General features: G+C 39.6%; 2 protein-coding genes across 2 annotated transcripts; one reads left to right on the top strand and one right to left on the bottom strand.

Annotated features, from left to right (window-relative positions):
• The first annotated feature begins 389 nt into the window (after positions 1 to 389).
• On the top strand, positions 390 to 4,840 carry LOC115753603 (putative leucine-rich repeat receptor-like serine/threonine-protein kinase At2g14440). Its single transcript, XM_030692281.2, has 8 exons — positions 390 to 1,261; positions 1,779 to 2,239; positions 2,672 to 2,807; positions 2,904 to 2,975; positions 3,071 to 3,139; positions 3,306 to 3,377; positions 4,232 to 4,303; positions 4,383 to 4,840. Exons 1-8 carry the CDS (start codon positions 621 to 623, stop codon positions 4,423 to 4,425), a joined length of 1,566 nt encoding a protein of 521 aa, XP_030548141.2. The 5' UTR covers positions 390 to 620; the 3' UTR covers positions 4,426 to 4,840.
• A 1,197-nt stretch (positions 4,841 to 6,037) lies between these two features.
• LOC115753608 lies at positions 6,038 to 7,082 on the bottom strand. Its single transcript, XM_030692287.2, has one exon. The coding sequence runs from the start codon at positions 6,981 to 6,983 to the stop codon at positions 6,246 to 6,248; it is 738 nt and encodes a 245-aa protein (XP_030548147.2). The 5' UTR covers positions 6,984 to 7,082; the 3' UTR covers positions 6,038 to 6,245.
• Between the last annotated feature and the right edge of the window lie 11,190 nt (positions 7,083 to 18,272).

The following is an 18,272-nucleotide window of genomic DNA, read 5'->3' as shown; positions in this document are numbered from 1 at the left end:
TTTCTTATTCATTCATTTTCCGTAGCCTAAGATTTGACCAATTTCTATAAACTCGCCAGCTAGCCAGGATCAAATTGGACGTTCGTCGCGGCATACGAGCCAAATGGGAAACTACGAAATTTAAATTTCATCGTCGTATAGATTTCAATTTTATTTTTGTAAAACTCTTAGTCAACGGTCGAAAAAAGGAATGAGAGTCAAAATGTGATTTTAGGCGCATCCCCGAAGGACGACTTATAGTGCGGGCAGCCCCAGCAAGCAGCACCAACTGCCGCCCGCTGACCTGGCCTTAATGTTTTCCCGCGTCGAACAAAATCACTTTTAAAAAAAATAATAATTTAATTTATTATTCCTTCCTCTTCCCCAACTCCGCTCTCTCTCTCTCTCTCTCTCTCTCTAGACTGTCGCATTCGGCATTCCTTTCGTGCGCGACTCACCAACAATGACCAGTTCAACTCCACTACTCGATCAACGCCACCGCCATCTCCAAGATCATCGTCAACCCCATCCATTGAAGGAGAACCAGAAGAAGAAGAAGAAGAAGCAGCTCCTCTCTCTCTCTCTCTCTCTCTCTCTCTCTCTCTCTAACCTCTGTACGTTGATCTCTCGTCGGACGCTCCATGTCTCGGCCACCTCCTCTTTTGTTCCTCCGTCTCTCTCTCCTCCTCGCTCTGTCGCTCCTCGCCCCCTCCCTCTCCCAGCCCCTCCAGCCTCCCTCGGGAATCCTGATCGACTGCGGCGCCGCGGCCTCGGCCACCGTGAACGGCCTCCGGTGGCTGGCGGACGCGCCGTTCGTCTCCTCCGGCGCCCCGAGGAGCCTCCCCGTGGCTAACCTGGACCCCCCGCTCTCCACCGTCCGTTCGTTCCCCAACCGTCTCCACCGCAAGTTCTGCTACGTGGTCGACGTCGCCCGCGGCTCCAATTACATGGTCAGGAGCACCTACTTCTACGGAGGGGTCAACGGCCGCCCCGACCCGCCGGTCTTCGACCAGATCGTGGACGGAACTCTCTGGACCGTGGTCAACACCACGGGAGATTATAGCGAGGGCGATTCCACTTATTACGAAGGGGTGTTCATGGCTCAGGGCAAGACCATGAGCTTTTGTCTTGGGGCTAATAATTACACGGAATCGGACCCGTTCATTTCGGCTCTGGAGTTTGTTCAATTGAGCGATTCTGTGTATAATTCAACGGATTTTGGGAGTTCAGCGCTCAGTTTGGTCGCGAGGAATAGCTTCGGCTACAGCGGAGCTCCCATTAGGTATGTACAGTACTTGGCTCTTAATTCCTTAGAGGTAAATGAGTGGAATGCCTGGCTGTTGATGACTTCCGATTGATGGTTTTCGTCGAGATCATTATCTGTGGGGGAAAATTGCTGATGCAGTCTTGAAAAGTGGCGGGCTTAGATGGAGTGTTTATTAGTGCAAATTGGGTCCCAGGCTCTTAATTTGCATGATTGTTGGTCGAATTACTCATACGTGCACTGTGTTGATTCATTCTACACGTCTACAGAGCTAAGCTAATATATTTACCCACTTATGCTTCGTAATGCAACGATATGGTCAGACATGATTTTTGCGGCTTGCTTTACTCCGGATTCCCGTCATCAAAAGAACTTTTGGAAACTAAAAGATCATCAAAGGATGATCGCTTAATAAATGCAACAGCATGAGATGAGCTATTGTTTTGTCTTCGATTCAGGACACGAAGTCTATGCTCTAGTATGCCCTTTGCCTTTCCTTGACTTTTGCCTAATGCGCCAATTATTGAACTGCCAGATTTCCTGATGATCAATTTGACCGTCTCTGGGAGCCATTTGGAGGAAACGGATCTTTCAAAACAAGCAACAATTTAACTGTTTCTGGATTTTGGAATCTTCCTCCATTGAAAGTATTTGAAACAGAGTTGACTGCGCCCGCATCACAGCCACTGGAGTTGCAATGGCCTCCGGGTCTTCTGCAAAATGCATCATACTATATTGCTCTATATTTTGCGAATGGTCATGATTCAGTAGCTGGAGGCTCGAGAATCCAGAATATTACAGTAAATGGCGTTCCATATTACAGCAACTTGAATGTTACTTCAGATGGCGTTGTCGTTTTTAGTTCGCAGTGGCGTCTTAATGGCCTTACAAAGATAAATCTGGTTCCTACTAGCGGTTCAACTTTAGGTCCTTCTATCAATGCTGGGGAAGTTTTTCAGGTGCTGCCTCTTGGAGGAAGAACTCACACAAGAGATGGTATAGTTTTTAGCTTCTTTCCCATTTGTTCGGTGTAACTTTCACACCAATTCTTTGCCCACCGGTTTGGCCGGCGTAGACAAATCCTTTACTGCCTCCATGATTACCTCTTATGTCAAAGCCATCTTTTTCAGTTAAAATAAAGAACCCAGAACAACTAATGGTTAGGCGACGTGCAATGGAAAAAATGTCCAGTTTACTTTAGCAACTGGGTCATATTCTGTGCTTGTCTCAAAGGATGCTGCCGCATAATGCGCAGAACCTTTTTAACTGAGTCCCTGACAGGTTTATGACACTATTGTTGCATAAGCAAGCATTTCTACTTTGTTAAGTGGCCTTTCATAGATTGAAAAGTCATATATTAAGTGGTGGAATTCTTCCTATTTTATTCTTTCTCTTGACACCATCTGAAAAACATCTTTCTTGTTTCAGTGATTGCTTTGGAAAAATTGAAACTCAGCTTGCACAATCATCCTATCGATTGGAGTGGTGATCCTTGTTTACCTCAGCAGTACTCCTGGACTGGAGTTACGTGCTCTCAAGGCCGCCGGATCCGTGTGGTCACTTTGTGAGTCTATATCTATTGTGAAGTTATGGTTTGTTTATGTTTTCCAAAACTGCCTTTATTACTTAGTACTAATGTCTGATTATGCTTTGGTTGCAGAAACCTGACTGGTATGGGTTTCTCTGGATCACTGTCACCTTATGTTGCTAATATGACTGCATTGACTGGCATGTATGTAATGCAGTGTGATTTGATCAACCCATTTATTTAGACTTTCAGTCAGCTAATAAAGAATTCTTTGACTGACAACCCTTCCCTGATAACAGCTGGCTCGGAAACAATCGCTTATATGGACCTATCCCTAACCTCAGTGCATTGAAGAACCTTGAAATATTGTAAGTTATGGAGTTTGTCGTTGCTTGTTGCTACTCTTTAAAGGCACATTGACCTACATGTTATATTTGATAATCCTCCTATTATTCTCTCCTAAACTTTAGCAATGACAGACACATTTTTTATGGTCTTTTTACCTCTGTCTAATCTGATAATTTTTACTTGTAGGCATTTAAATGACAATCAGTTGAATGGGCCAATTCCCTCCTCACTTGGAGCCATAAGTGGCTTGCGAGAACTGTAAGTTCCATCTCCTATCAACTATCAATTAAATGCATGCATTTCTGCAGTCAATCCCCTCCTCTTTCTTTTTGAAATTTTCTCTGTTTCTTCGTTCCCTTCACTATCATAAATCTTAGCATTCTGCGACTATTTTAGATCAACTAATCACCCAATCCCTACTTCATTGGAAGTTAGTGTATTTTTTATGCTCAGCAATCCCTACACGGAAATCTAGGCAATTATCTTTTTGGTTAAGAAATCTCCTTTGAAGCCAATATCATGCCAACCCAGGGCTCTTCAATAAGTCTGTTGGATGGCATACATATGGAAAACCAATATTGTCCAATAACACAACTCTGTTTTTATTAGTACTTAGACTATTCTTTGTTAGAAGAATGTATTTGATTATTGCTGAAGGAGCAATAGTGATTCATCTAGATGATCCCTCTCTTTCTTCTCACAAGCATATGGTACCAGATAGATGTTCCCCCAACATCAGAACAACAGTTTCTGGATATGTAGCAGATATTTGTCTAACCTATTCTTGCTTATTGGATTCTCTATCCCATTGTCAATTATCTAGTGGAATTTGCAATTGCCTACTTCCATGTTATGAGTTTGCTTGTGATGAGTGCTTCAACATGTAAAACACGATGGCTTTGGACTGTTTCCTGATAGTAATTTACCTGGGGTACTGTTTTCAATTTAATTTTCAAGACTTTTCTGAGGACCCAGGCGAAGCCATTAAGTGAAAAAACACTTGGAGACATAATGGAATTGGTTCAATCAATCACATATGCATCATCTTCTGCTAAGATTTTGATGTAACTTGCAGTGTATGAATCTTGTGTCTTGTGCTTGTTGTCTTTCAGTTTCTTGCAAAACAATAATTTGACTGGTCAAGTTCCAAGCAGTCTCCTTAATAAGCCCAGATTGACTCTCAAGTAAGTGGTCGTTCAATGCGAATGTTTTTTGTCCTATAATTCAATGTCCTATTAGGTCTAATGTTATGTTTCTTTTTAGGGTTTATGGCAACGGTTTGATGTCTGCACCACCCCCACGATAATGACAAGACTGTAGCTGAATGCGCAAAAGTGGAAGCAAGATGGTCAGTGTTATTGGACAAGTAGATCATGTTACTCATGGGATCTTTACTTGAAGCTTTTCTGGTTCATCTATGAGTTGCGGAATGGAAGAGTTGCTTCATTTGGGTCTAGAGCTGTATGGGCTCTTCTAGCGATTCAAGTGCCACTCTCTTTGTAAACTGAACATAGTTGGTTCATCCTCAGTGCATTCTTTTATTCACTTGGTCTGGTTGTGTAAGGCTCCCATACTGTATGTTATGTATAGGCAAATCTTCTGAAAATGATTTATTCTTTTGTTTTTCATCCATGTGTCTGTATCATGAGCATTCATGTCTAATACGAACCTTGCTACAACAATGTTGATCTTGCCGGACAACATAATTTCAGTTCAGCTGAGTTTGTTTGATGAAATTCTGCTTTTACAAGGCAGCAGAACTCGTGTCTTATTGTTTTTCACTAAATGATGCCTTGGTACTTCAGTGCCATTTGTCAGGTCAATTGAAATTCTGACTCTAGTAGGAACTTGGCATCCTAGGAGGTAACTTCTTGCTTGTTTCTGGATTGAATTTACTTTCAACATTTGCCCTTGCTTCAGGTTTTGCGTAGTAATTGGGTTGTGCCATTGCTCATTCTGTTATGCTGCGTCACCATCGCATCCCTTTCAAATCAACTCGCGAAAGGGCCAAATCTGAAGCTAACATCCGACAAAAGATTCAAAGAGTCGTAGATAACACATAAAAATTTCTGACCAGGTTCGATCTCAAGCTCTTGGTTTGCGTGGCGTAACGGTGCAGCTTGAAATCTGCTTTTACCTAACTTCTGGTTTCTGAATGTTCGCATCTAGTCTTGTTACTCACGGAAATAGAAAACTTGTTTAAGTAAGTCCATTGCATAGCAGCCAACTTTCTTTTTTGGGTCGCGGTACTTGCCTAAAGTCTCGAAACTTCTTCCTTCGAAGAACTCCTGCATATTCCTCATCGCTTTAGGTTCCCGCCCACCGAATTCATCTTCAGGTTCGTTTACCTCGCTACATGCTAATGAGTTCTTCTCTCTTTTCCAACCTATCTTCTTGTTTCGGTAAAGAGGAATCTAACTCGAGTTTATCGACCATTCCAGGTACGACAGCATGCCCTTCTTCTTAAGTTGAACCTGCTGACTAATCAAGTGTTCCTTAAAGTTTTTCCGAGATAGGATTCCACACATTTTCAAGTCGCAGACTCTTCCCAGTAGAGTTTTCCCTGTCGGGTGGGCTCGCCGGAAAAGTAACGTTCGGATCGAGCGGACCCATGGGACATGGATCGTTCACCTGATTCAATTATATGTGCTTTCCTTGGTCCACATGGTACTGGTCAAGGCAAGTGCAATCCCTTTCTACTGTACCTGGCAACTGTGCAACCTGCATGATTTGCACAAGTCATTTTCATCTGCATTATGGAAAACTTCTTATCTGATGACTTTGAAGGTGCATTCTAGGATCTGGGGAATGCTTTATTTTTGGTGTTTCCGTGTATATTTTTTGCCCGAATTTCAGCAATTTCCAATTCAGAAACACAGTCATGCACCAAAATATATCGTCACAAGACGAGAAGGAAAGGATGCAACCGGTTCGTTGAGCAGAAAAGTCGGCATCTACACTCAAAAATCATCGGATGCGAGGAAGCAACACAGAAAAGACTTCGAAACAAACGGCTTCAGAAATGATAGGACTAGAAAAGAAAAGGGTTGAACGATAAACTTATTGACATTAATTCTCTCTACATTTGACAATACCGAGTTCCTCCTCATCTTCGTCTTCGGCTCTTCACCTATCTAATCTCCCTTTCTTTAAGGGAAACAAAGGCGGCAATGTGCTGCTCTTCGCCGGCGTGCAGATCGGCACGTTGACCATTGGCCTGATCCTGATGCTCGCCGACCTCGTCCTCTCCAGCCCTTTCCTTATCCTCTTCGCTTGCTTCTCCCCAGTCCGAGTGGCCGCTGCCTCCTTCTTCTCGTCTTTGGCAGCCGCATCGGCCATTGAGTTCGAAGAGGACGACGTTGACGAAGACGAGGACGACGGCGACAGCGAGGAGTTGGCTCGCTGCTTCTTCAACCTCAGCAGCTCCTTCCACAAGACGGTGCACTTGGGCGGCCTCGGGGACGGGTCGTCGTCCAAGAACCAATTCGCCTTGCTTTGTTCCTTGTTGTCCTTAGCCGCTTCGCCGCGACGTTCCTCGTCGCCGCTGCCACCGTCACCGTCCTTGGTACCGAGGCTGATCTTGTTCAGCCTCTCGGACTGCTGCATTTGCCAAAAGGGCAGCAGCTTCCCCTCGCAGAAGAGCTCATCGGCGGAGAGCATCGAGTCGAGGCTCACGTCAGTGGAGAGGAACTCGAACTCAGCTTTGTCGATGTCCATCTCACGCTCTTTCTCGCGGTGCGCTTTGGGGCTGATGGAGATGAAGCTCTTTTCGTCCAGGAACTCAGCAGAGAATGAGATCCTGGGGCTTGAGGCTGCAGCATCACTGGCTCTGGGAGGTGGATGACCAGTTTCTAAGGACACCATAGCTGTTGGGTGTAGAGAGAGAGAGAGATGGCAAAGAGATGATGATGTTTTTAGAGACCAAGTGCACAAGACAGCACTGCTGATATATAAGGGGGAAGGAGATGATGCTTTCTCTTTCGTTGTCACTGTTTAACCTTTTGTCTTGTTTTTGTTAGGCAGATGCATGTTTTGGATGGTGAGAAACTGAGGGGGCTACCCCTTTTTTTTCATTAGACAAGGGAGCTATGATTGTGTTAGAATGCTGGAACAGCACATGGACATCATGAGTGCCTAAAAAAACACTCCCAAGTTCAATTGCCACGTCGAGCCCTAGGTCTTTCAGAACCTTTCTTTTCGATTGATCTAGAAAAAAATCTCCATTTCACCGCTTTCACTCACTCATTTATAAGCACATACATAGGCGAAACGAAACAGTTCATTAGCTTCCAATTCATTCCATTCTTGAAGACAGAAGCCCATTGAAATGTCCTCACGTATGTCATTAAAAGAAAATCCCGATTTTCAACATGCTATGGTAGTTAAGGATCGAGATACCGAGAAATTAATCACGGGGTTCGGATTTAGAAAAGAAAGGGGGAAAAATGTTTCGATCAGGAGAGGAGTCACGAATATGGAGGAAAAAATGTGTGGGGTTGCACTTTAAACTAGACAAAACAATTGTTAAGTAAGCACAGAATCAGTCAATGGAGATTGCCCTTTTGAAGTTTATGAGTCTTCTTTTGCTTGGAGTGAGTACAACATGAATGATAGGAGTCCCCATGCATGTGCCCACATGAGGGTACTTCCCTTGCCATGTGAAGGCCAGTCCAAAACTTGTAAGAAGAGCTTTTTAATACAGCACACCCCCCACATTACCAAGTTACCCTTTGTCAGAATAGCATACCTTGGCCAATTTGGTCCTTTTGCCTCATCTGGGACATGACCACCCTCTGTGATTTTTTTGTTTGTTTTGCAAAGTGGTTAGAAATCATCATGTTCTGCTCCTCGGATAGCTTGAAGAGGGATTTGGCCGGCTCTATGTAGATCCAGACAACTAATAAACAAGGGGGAGAAATTAATGAAAGCTTTCTCATGATCATTTTGAAGTGGACTGTGATTTGATCATGTTTGCAGTTAACATGAAACCTTTCTTGGGCTCTCTGTCTGTCCTTCTGGTCTTCGATTGAGGGGACAATAAAGTTGAGATTAACTTTAACACACTGATTAAACTAGTGAGCTTAACGTGTGAAACAAATGGAGGGTCTCATGGACCATGATCTCCCTACACTATCTATCTAGGAGTCTTCATTGTGGGCTAAATTGGTGTTAAGCTGCTCACATGCGCGCTCCGCAACAATCCCATTTTTCCACTAAAGGGTGTCTTTGTTTGAGTGAAAAAAGTCTTTGCGAATTAGTTTTCAGGACTTTCACGGGTCTGATTTGCTGAAAATGATCGATCGGTGGAAAACAATTTACATTCAAATATAACATGCATACTTAAAGTTAGGAATATGAATTTTCAAACCTAAAAAGGGGAAAACATTTTTTTTTCTGGAAAATATTTTCGTTTATCATGAAGTTTCCTTCGAAATAAACATCCTGAATTGTGCGGACAGGGTTGATCCATAGTTGACATCACATGTTGGACTCGAACCATTACAAAAGCAAGCAAAGAGGCTTTTTGTTTCTGAGTGCTTGCAACATGATTTTTATTGGAAGATTGTGTTTATGTTATTGCTCCTTGGGTAAGTATATCTTTACATCTCAACCAATCGGTTCACTCACCACTAGCTATAGAGGTTGAGAATACGGAGTTGTTTTTTTCCATTTGACGACAGGGTCCATAGCTCCATGTACTTTCCAGCACATCAAGACTCAAAATAAAGGTACATTGAATTGTACATCGTGGTATGTCTAAGATAAGGTTTCAAGAAATAGTAGAGAGGGAGAGAACGAAGAAATTTTCCTTTCCACCAGCTAAAAACATTAGTAATTCGTTTTCGATTTCTTCGAGGGGAAAAAAAAGATCAAGAGGATTGAAATTGCACATGTATCCAACTTATAGAACATCTTCGATCCATAATGTGAGATTTTATGGGACCGGGGTCTTTGAGCTCGCTGCGTGCGATTAGCTAGCCTTGCTGCATCAACCCCAAGAATGGTGGCAACCTCCAAAAAAAGTTCAGCCTAGGCCTAATTTATATATCGAAGACACTTCCTAGGCCATATGGAAGAAGCTTCCTTTACCTTTTGTGGTATGCAACTAGGTCTAGTTATTCCGAGTTTCAAACTAACCTAACAGGGATCCACAATAAGTGTACACTAACAAGTTTTTATCACACATTAAGGATGAACATTGATCCCGGCTCGATATGGGGTCCAAAATCAAACCAACCTGGACCAACCGATTCAATGTCGGGTCGGTTCACCCATAGTTAAGAAATTTGGAAACCGACCAATACCGATTTGAGTCCCCGATTGAGGTATCAATTATTGATCGTAACCGTTCTGGATCGATTGTTGAATTGATCCCAATTTAATCAAAGATCTTAAACCAAACTGGCCTTGGCTAACCGATTCAAGATTGATTCATCGGTTCACCCATAGGTAAGATTGAGAATCGACCAAGATCGATTTGAGTCCCCAATTGATGTATCGATTATCAATCGGAACCAATCTGAACCGACTTGCATCTTCTTAAGGAGAACATGTGCATTTTGTTGAGTGGAGGGAAAATTATCCACAAAGTCTTAAATCTATTATAATTGTGTCAATTTAGTGCTAAATATTTTGATAACTTGCCAATTCGGTCCTAAACCTTTCAATTATGCCAATTTAATCATAAATATTTTAATGATTTACCAAATTACTCCTAAACTTTTTCACGAATTATCATTTTAGTCCTTTCGATAAATTACTCAAATAATAGGATTAGGACTAAAATGGCAAAATTTCAAAAGATTTAAGACTAAATTGGCAAAATTTTAAAAGGTTTATGACTAAATTAGCATGATTGAAAGGTTTAGGACTAAATTAGTTTGTTGTCAAAAGGTTTAGGACTAAATTGGCATAATTGAAAGATTTAGGACTAAATTAGCACAAGTGCAATAAGTTTAAAACTTTTTTGATAATTTCCCGGTTGAGTGGGAGATCTAGGGCCCCCAAACTAGATGATATCAACCATTCTACCAAGGGTATTAACCATGTGTGATATTGACAAATATTTTAAAAGGTAAAGTGAGCTAGAAAATTTATCACGAAAATACAATTGAGCCTTTAAACTTACAAAGGATGCGATCGAATCTTTAAACTTATCAAATTAGTGTAATTGAGTCATTCCGTTAACTTCGTTCAATTAGACTAACGAAAAATGCTTTGCTTTGCTCTTTTTAATCAGTTTCACGATTTAATTATACTTTTTGTAAATTTTAGGATCTAATTGGTCTTATGGAATAAGTTTTTCACGATTTAATTATACTTTTTGTAAATTTTAGGATCTAATTGTTCTTATGGAATAAGTTTTTGGATTTTCAGTATACTTATTCCTATTTTAAAGGAACATTACCAGACAAGACAAACCCTGGCTAACCCGAAATTGTAAAATTCATTCATTTCTTCTCTGGTCTCACACATTGCCTCTCTCTCTCTCTCTCTCTCTCTCCGCTCGATCAAATCAATCTCAAAATGCCTCTAGTGGGGCCCATGGGTATTTGGTGTTCTTGATGTTACCTTTTGGCGGAACGATAATTGATTGAAGGAAGGAAGGAAGGAAGGACGATGGACCGGGAAACAGTACACGTCTCGGAGGCTACGCAGACGCCAAAATCTTGGATCGAACGGAGGCGACATCAAAATTTCATAAAAGCCAAAGCTAAGCAAGATAAAACCGTTTGATTTGAATGCGGTAGATCTCGTATAGGTATCGTGGCATAACTTTCTTAGAGTAATCCTAGGATCACGGTCGTCGCCTTAGTTAAGGATGAAGCGAGGTGGTTCGCTTTTAAATTTGAGAACTAATCGAGTCGGAAGGTGTAGATACAATGTGCTCTAAGGTCCAACATAATACAATAAGTAATTTGTAAAAGATGGATAGAAAAGTTTTAGTGGTCCGAGGACATGGACCTAGTTAACCTCACTTAGAGTCTCGATTTGTTTGTAAGAGGGTTTGATTCCCTAGAAAACCTCAAATTTTAGGCTTAATCTCAATTTTGCTTTGAATTTTTTTTTTGGTCTAAAAAATATTTCCAACTTTCGTTTTAGTTACAAATCTTCCCACGCTTTAAAAAATTACTGCTAGTTTGAAATTATCAACATTGGAGTCATTTGGAAGTTCATTATCGAAACTCATATCTTCATCAACATATTCACCTTCATATGAGATAGCGTAGTCTCCTGATATAGATAATTTTAAAGAAACTAGTGGCAATTTTTTACACATGGCCAAATTTGGTATTCGGTGAAACTTTGAGATTTGTTTTTAGGCAAAAAGAGTTCGGGAAAAATTTAGATTGGACATAAAGTTTGGGTGTATATTTTAGGAAACGAGCCTTTTGAAAGAGTAATATTCAATTATCAATTCAAAAAATGGATAATTACACAATTAGTCCCTAAATTTTAGCCTAATGTGCGGTGTCATCTCTGAAATTTTAATTTGTTTGATGTGGTATCCGAACTTTAGTCCAATGTGCAATGTTGTCCCCGAACCTCTAATTTATTCAATATGATTTTTGAATGTTTGGTAAATTTTCAATGAAAAAATTACCGAAAAAGTTATAAACCTATTGCAATTGTGTCAATTCAATCTTAAACTTTTTTTTTTTTTTGCAAATTCAATCACAAGCTTTTTTCAATTTTGACAATTTATTCCATTCAAATCAGGCGTAACGTGGATGCCGGCCGTTTGACAACTAATTTTTTAATATTTATGTTTTTTTCCTTTTATATTCTTTTTATTTTTATTTTTTTTTCCCCTTCTTCTTCCTCGGGCCGATCGCTAGAGAAAAAAAAAGGAAAAGGAAAAAATTCATAAATTCATAAATATATTGACATGTTATGTCCCCAGTCGGCCCACCAAAATTGGCCCGATGAACTGAATAAACATAATTACAAAAGATTTAACACTAAATAAAAAAAAGGAAGAAGTTTATGACTAAATTGGCATAATTACAATAGTTTTAGGACTTTTTTGGTAATTTTCTCAATTTTCAATTTAGTCTTTAGATTATATGAAAATGTTCATTATTGTCCTTGAAATTGAATTAATGAAAGGACTACATTGAACATTTTCACATAGTCCAATGACTACATTAAACATATACAAAAAGTTCGGATACCACATTGAACAATTAAAAATTTAGGGATGATATTGCACGTTGGATTATAGATCGGAGACCGCATTAAAAGTTTGGAGAGTACATTACATATTGGATCATAATTCAATAACTATTTGTGTCATTTTCTATCGTCGTTCTTGGGCGTCGCTAAAATTATAGTGGTTCTATGAAGGGATAGCGACACAGATCCGCCAAATAGATAAGTACTCTCTAGACTCGCATGGGCACCACCGATCGATTCCGATAATAATAAAAACGGCTGTCTTAAGTCACTAGGTTAAGCCAACCACACTAAAAAAAAAAAAAAATTCATGCGAAAACACTCAGAAAAAGAAGATAAACAGACCAGCACAAATTCTGTAACGTTGGCGGACTCTGCGTCGGACCAGACCACCTCAGCTGCCGTAGACAAGCCGAGGCTACACCCTGGAAGAAACCTGTGCATGTCAAAGGAGAAGATGCTCGTCTCTATTTTGACCCGCGAATGCCTCCGAGGCCAAGCAACCACCGTTCGTGGAGGGGGGACCATCGCCCCCCCCACTTCATTACAATAAAACCTGGTCTCCTGCCAAAAGACGAGCTAGCTGTTAACGTGATGCCTTCAGAACTTTTTCAAGCGATCTGCATACAGACAGCAGCTGTTACAGAGGAGAGAGAGAGGGGGGGGAGAGAGAGAGTTGACTTTGACCATGACAGGAGGTCGATTGGAGCTTTGAACGAAGGTTGGGAAGGTAGTGTAGGTCGCTGTCCTGATCTTTGGACTATATTGTATCAGGCAGGAAGGATGATAATACTCACCTGGCCCTTTTAACATGCACGTTCATAGTCTTCTTTGGTACGGTAGAATATGTTATGTATGATCTGGGAATAGTCCTGCTATGTAATGGGGTTTAGTGTAACTTTCATGAACTTTCCAAACCATCTCTACCGGTACAGTTACGTGTTTGTCGGACATCGAGGGCAAATCTCAAAAAAAAAAAAATAAAATCCGTGAATCAATGGACAAAGACATCTCGAGACTCTTCAAATTGAACGAAAGAAAGTCGGGAACTTTGTCCCCGAAAGATTCGAAGTCCCTGCGATTAAGTTTTCTCGTCATGCATGCTAATGTGACGCACAGCACGGCTAATGGTACCGACATATACAAAAGGACATGGTTAGCTGGAGCGAAAAGGGCTTCGCGGGCACTTCAGCGAAAGCCAAACGGCATGGTTTTGCTAGAAAAGATCGTTATTTATGATTCTTCTTAATTGGGATTAATCTACTTCGTTTGTTTGCTCTGAGAGATCACTATGGGTTTGTTTTATCTACTAATTCTGTTTCTATGAAACGCCACAGCTAATCAAGCCTAGTGCCATACCAGTTTTGCCTAAACTTTTTCCCGGTGGGCAAAACTTGTGTGTGTTCTTTTTGAGGTTTGCCCTTTATTTAACATGTTTTTTTCCAGATGGCATTGATTAAATCGATGGCTCCAATTTATCAAAGAGGTGGACCGAAACGAAAATCTGTTTGGAAAAAAAAAAAAAAGAGGTGGATTGAGACCCAGCAATTTCAAAGGGGCCCAAGCCCAAAATTGGGTTGAATGTGGGCCCAAAGTCTGAGAATCTCGTTACTATAATTCGACTTTGAAACTCAATTTGGCTATAGGTGGGTACTTTGAATTTTGACTTGTCGACTTCATCAAACTGAGGTGGAGTCCTTACAATAATCTATCACACGGATGCTAATTCAGTCCTAAATTTTTCATAATTGTCCACGTTAACGCCGACCGTGTCACATAGGACAGTTGACACGAAACAATTTCTAAACAAAAAATTAGTCGGAATGACTATGTTGACAAACCGTCAAAAGGTTTAGGATCAAATTTTGTAAGTTTAAAATTTTGGGAATGAATTGGCATTAGTATAATAAATTTAAGACTTTTTTTTTATAATTGTCTAAGAATATTGTACCAAATCAACTCAATTACCTGGCTTCCACGATTGTTGCCAAAATGCTCCCAAAGCTTACATGCAGAAAATAATTGACCGCCAAACATTGACTTTTGACAATGAGATAAGCCTAAATCACGAGGCGATTTGCATATTGGATAACGAATAGTTATCCAATCACGTAAAGATTTTAAATCATGAGTGGAAGATTTGATCTACTGTGGAAATACTCTAATTGGCGATTTTATAGGTTTTCAATGCGCACAGAGTCTCCCTCTATCTAATGGGTTACCGATTTTTTGGTTGGGCTTTTCAATTTCCAACATAGTATTATAATCCTAAATTTGCGTCTTTCATTGCAAAAGAGATAAAACCCAAAGATCGAGTAAAGCAAAATTGCGATGTGGAGTAGGTTAAAGTAAAAGGAAGAAGGAGTTGGATTGTTGTAAATTGTTGTGAAGTAGCTCGGAGTTATGTGCAAGTTAAGGGAAGTGAAGGGATCGTGCCACGAGTAGAAATCCTTTCCTTGCACAATTTCAATTCCTTTGTCGTTTTCTTTTCACGTCGTTTCGATCCGATGTAATCGATTTCGTGTAATGTCAATTCCAAATTATGTACAATCATCTTTAATTAGGTTCTTGTAGGACTCACAACTTTATCAAAGTCTTATTCTCGCACTTTTCGCTTGAGTGTAGACTCGTAGAGCAATCTCTCTCACTCGCTCTCGAATAGACTAAAGTTGGAGCGCTAGGCACATTATCTGTCCCTCATCAACTTATCTTTTCGACATGCCCGCAAATCGGATTTACACCACCACACATTTGTACTAGACCTTTTTTTTTTATAAAAAATAATCTCGAGCAAACTCGCTTTGCTTGAATGGTTGAGTTAGGTCACAAATTAATCAAACATATACCTGCTATCGATTGTTTGATAATTTTTGTGGTCGAAAGAATCATTAGCTATGCCCTTGAGAGAGGAAAAAAGATAATATCTAAACTCCGTTTATTTTGTAAAAAATGAATGATTTGTAAAATATATATATTTTTAAAATCATCGCTTATATTGTTGGTGATAATTAGTCAATAAAAAATATTTTCGATATCAACAAATAATTATATTTAAATATTTTCGTGGATAATGGAAATGATTTCCGTTTACATATTTTCGCGCATTCCGATCAATCGCGACCGCTCATATCGTTTCTTTTGTAAAATCGCACGATTGAACCGACGGCTGATATTGATGTGTCCTCTCGCAGTGGGAAACCTAATCATTATCACGTCAACGAGGGACAGGTGAGGCTGACGTGTCTTCACCATGCAGTCATCCTCACGTGACTGATGCAATTGCAGCGGATGATGGGATTGGGGGATGCGAATGCATGTGATCTGTCCCTCTGCCTGCTCGCTCGTCCACGTGGAGCCCCCATTCCGACACGTGGAGATCCCTTATTGGCTCTTTGAATTCTTTTTTCTCGATGACTTTTTTGCCCCCCACAGCTCTTTCTCTCTCTCTCTCTCTCTCGTCTCCATCACCTGCCGCAAGAGGACGGACGACGCAGAACGGTTGCTGCTGACGTCATAAATTGTTTTTTTTTTTTGGTATAACGATGGGGACCAAAGGACACTTGGGACCGTTGGGGCTAGATTCTAGTACGAACGTTTGTGTTTTCGTAGAATTGGAGGTGACAATTTCTCGGGTATGCGACGGTAATTTCGCCGTCAGAATTTCGAAACGACACGATCTTCCTAATTTAAATTAAAATGATTAATTCGAAATAATACGGAACGACATGATCTCATTAATTTAAATCAAAATGATTAACATGTCTTAATTTATTATTAATAAAGAATGATTGAAGTCATGTCAAATTTTTTAGCTACTATTATCAAATGTGACGGTCTTAAGTCGAATTATGCAATCTTTACCTTTGGTCGTGATCTTTTCCTCGCGAAGAAGGAATATGTAAAGAGGTCGAAGTCTCAATGCACATCGCACATACATCCATTTGAGTGTCTTGTATCAATGGAAACTTCGTGATTTTTTTTTTGTATCAATAGAATTTCAGTATTGACATCCTTAGCAAATTGTTATGCCTGCATTCCCGATTATTTGTGAAATGTTAAATGTTTTCCCCCTTTTCAACATCCCCATCGAGAGATTTAACATTTTACCTGAACCTGAAAAATGATTTGCATTCTTATTCTCGAATTATATCATAATAAAGCATATGGTACACTTAATTCTCTTAAGTTTCACAAACCGAGTCATGTTCTTATAAACAATCGGGATAAAAATTGAAGATCCCTTTATTTTGTGAAAATTGACTAATTTCACAAATATTTCCCAAAGATGGTCAATTGTATTACCGGAAATTATTAGGCAAAGAAAAATATTTTTTGGATCCATAACAATTAATTTCTACATAATTATGTAGACATACATTTTATTTATCAATTCTTACGAGCCATACAAGTGATTTTTTTAGGAAAATAAAATTTAAGTTAGTTAATTTTAGTGGAAATAAACGGAGCGAGAAAATGAGGATAGGCACGAAACGCATAATCTCTTCGGGGACAAAATAAGGGCGGCGCTATTTCCACCCCTATTTTGGCTAAGGTACTTCTCTTTTCAATCAATAGACCGAAATACCCTTCGCTTTCTTCAAAGTATTGTTTCTTTTTTTATCAACCTAACCAACATAATTGCCTTTATTTATACTTTCCCTTTTAGATATCAAATTATGTCAAATTACGCCCGATAAAATACCATTCTATACTACATCATGTTATCAATTTTCTTAGAGAAGTTTGTTATTCTTAATTTATGATCTCATGCTTTTAATTAAAGAAGGTATATAAAATGTTAGAAATTTATAGTTATAACGACATATGAACATACAACTAACTATCAAATAATTTTTATAAAATAGTTAGAGGGAAACTTTATTACAAAGTTGAAATTTGAAATCCACTATAATTATAGCTTATTCGTGCTTTTTTTTTCACATTTTAATATGAATTGCAAGATAGGGTTGAAAATTTGTTTACACATTCTCCATTTTCAAACTCATGTAAGTTGATCCACTTGCTATGCAATTGAATTTACAATCAATATTAATTCCTTTCTTTGTATAAAGAGTTCTTTTTTTTTTTTGGTCAAATTTATATCAAGAGTTGAAAAGCACGGAATTTCATGTTTTTTTCCTTTATGTGTTTATCTTTTGTTAATACACATCTCAATACAAATATGTTCGACATTTTATTATTCTTTTAACAAATTAATCTTTTCCATTTTGTGATCAATTTTTCTTTTCCATTTTTATCAAGATCGACTAAAAATAAAGGTAGATCCGTGGATTAGCCTAATAGAAAAAGAAATGTTTAATTGAAAAAAGAGTATGGTATTTTAGTAAGTTAACTAGCAAAAAAGAGCGTCTTAGTCAAAATGGGAGTGGAAATAAAATTGTCCCAAAATAATTCAAAACGAAGTTGGACCCGTTTTTCTGGATCGGATGGTCCGCCGAGAAAGAGGGGCCGACTTCCCCTTTCAAATAATTTCTTCGGATCGCATCTCCGGCTAAGTACTTGCCGTACCCAAATTGACATCGCGCATCTGGACGGCTTGGATTCATTCTGGGGGGTCCCCTCACGTGAACATTTAGCCGGAGAATGGCATTTAGGAGCTTCATACAGAGGGCTAAGCATGTCTTACTCCACCAATGATCAGCCCCCACCACGTGATCCATACAAACACTTACTGATCAGGCATTTTCACAAATATGTGTGCGATCTCAGTCGGGCATTTTCACGAACACTTGCTAATCGGTACAAACACAGCACTGAAGCATCATCGAAGCACTAATTCCGATCCAGACGGATTCAGTGACATCAAAGTATGCTTGGACAACTATTTAATCCCTAAGCAGTACTCGATTTTCACTCAAGCTTCAATTACAACTTTAGGACTCAGCTTAATAAAACAGAGCAATGATGTACACAACTTGGAGATGCAGTCTCTGGCAACTAATGGCTATGGAACAG

Source organism: Rhodamnia argentea, chromosome 1, assembly GCF_020921035.1.
Source record: "Rhodamnia argentea isolate NSW1041297 chromosome 1, ASM2092103v1, whole genome shotgun sequence".
Classification (NCBI taxonomy): Eukaryota; Viridiplantae; Streptophyta; class Magnoliopsida; order Myrtales; family Myrtaceae; genus Rhodamnia; species Rhodamnia argentea.
This window is presented reverse-complemented; position numbering and strand designations above follow the sequence as displayed.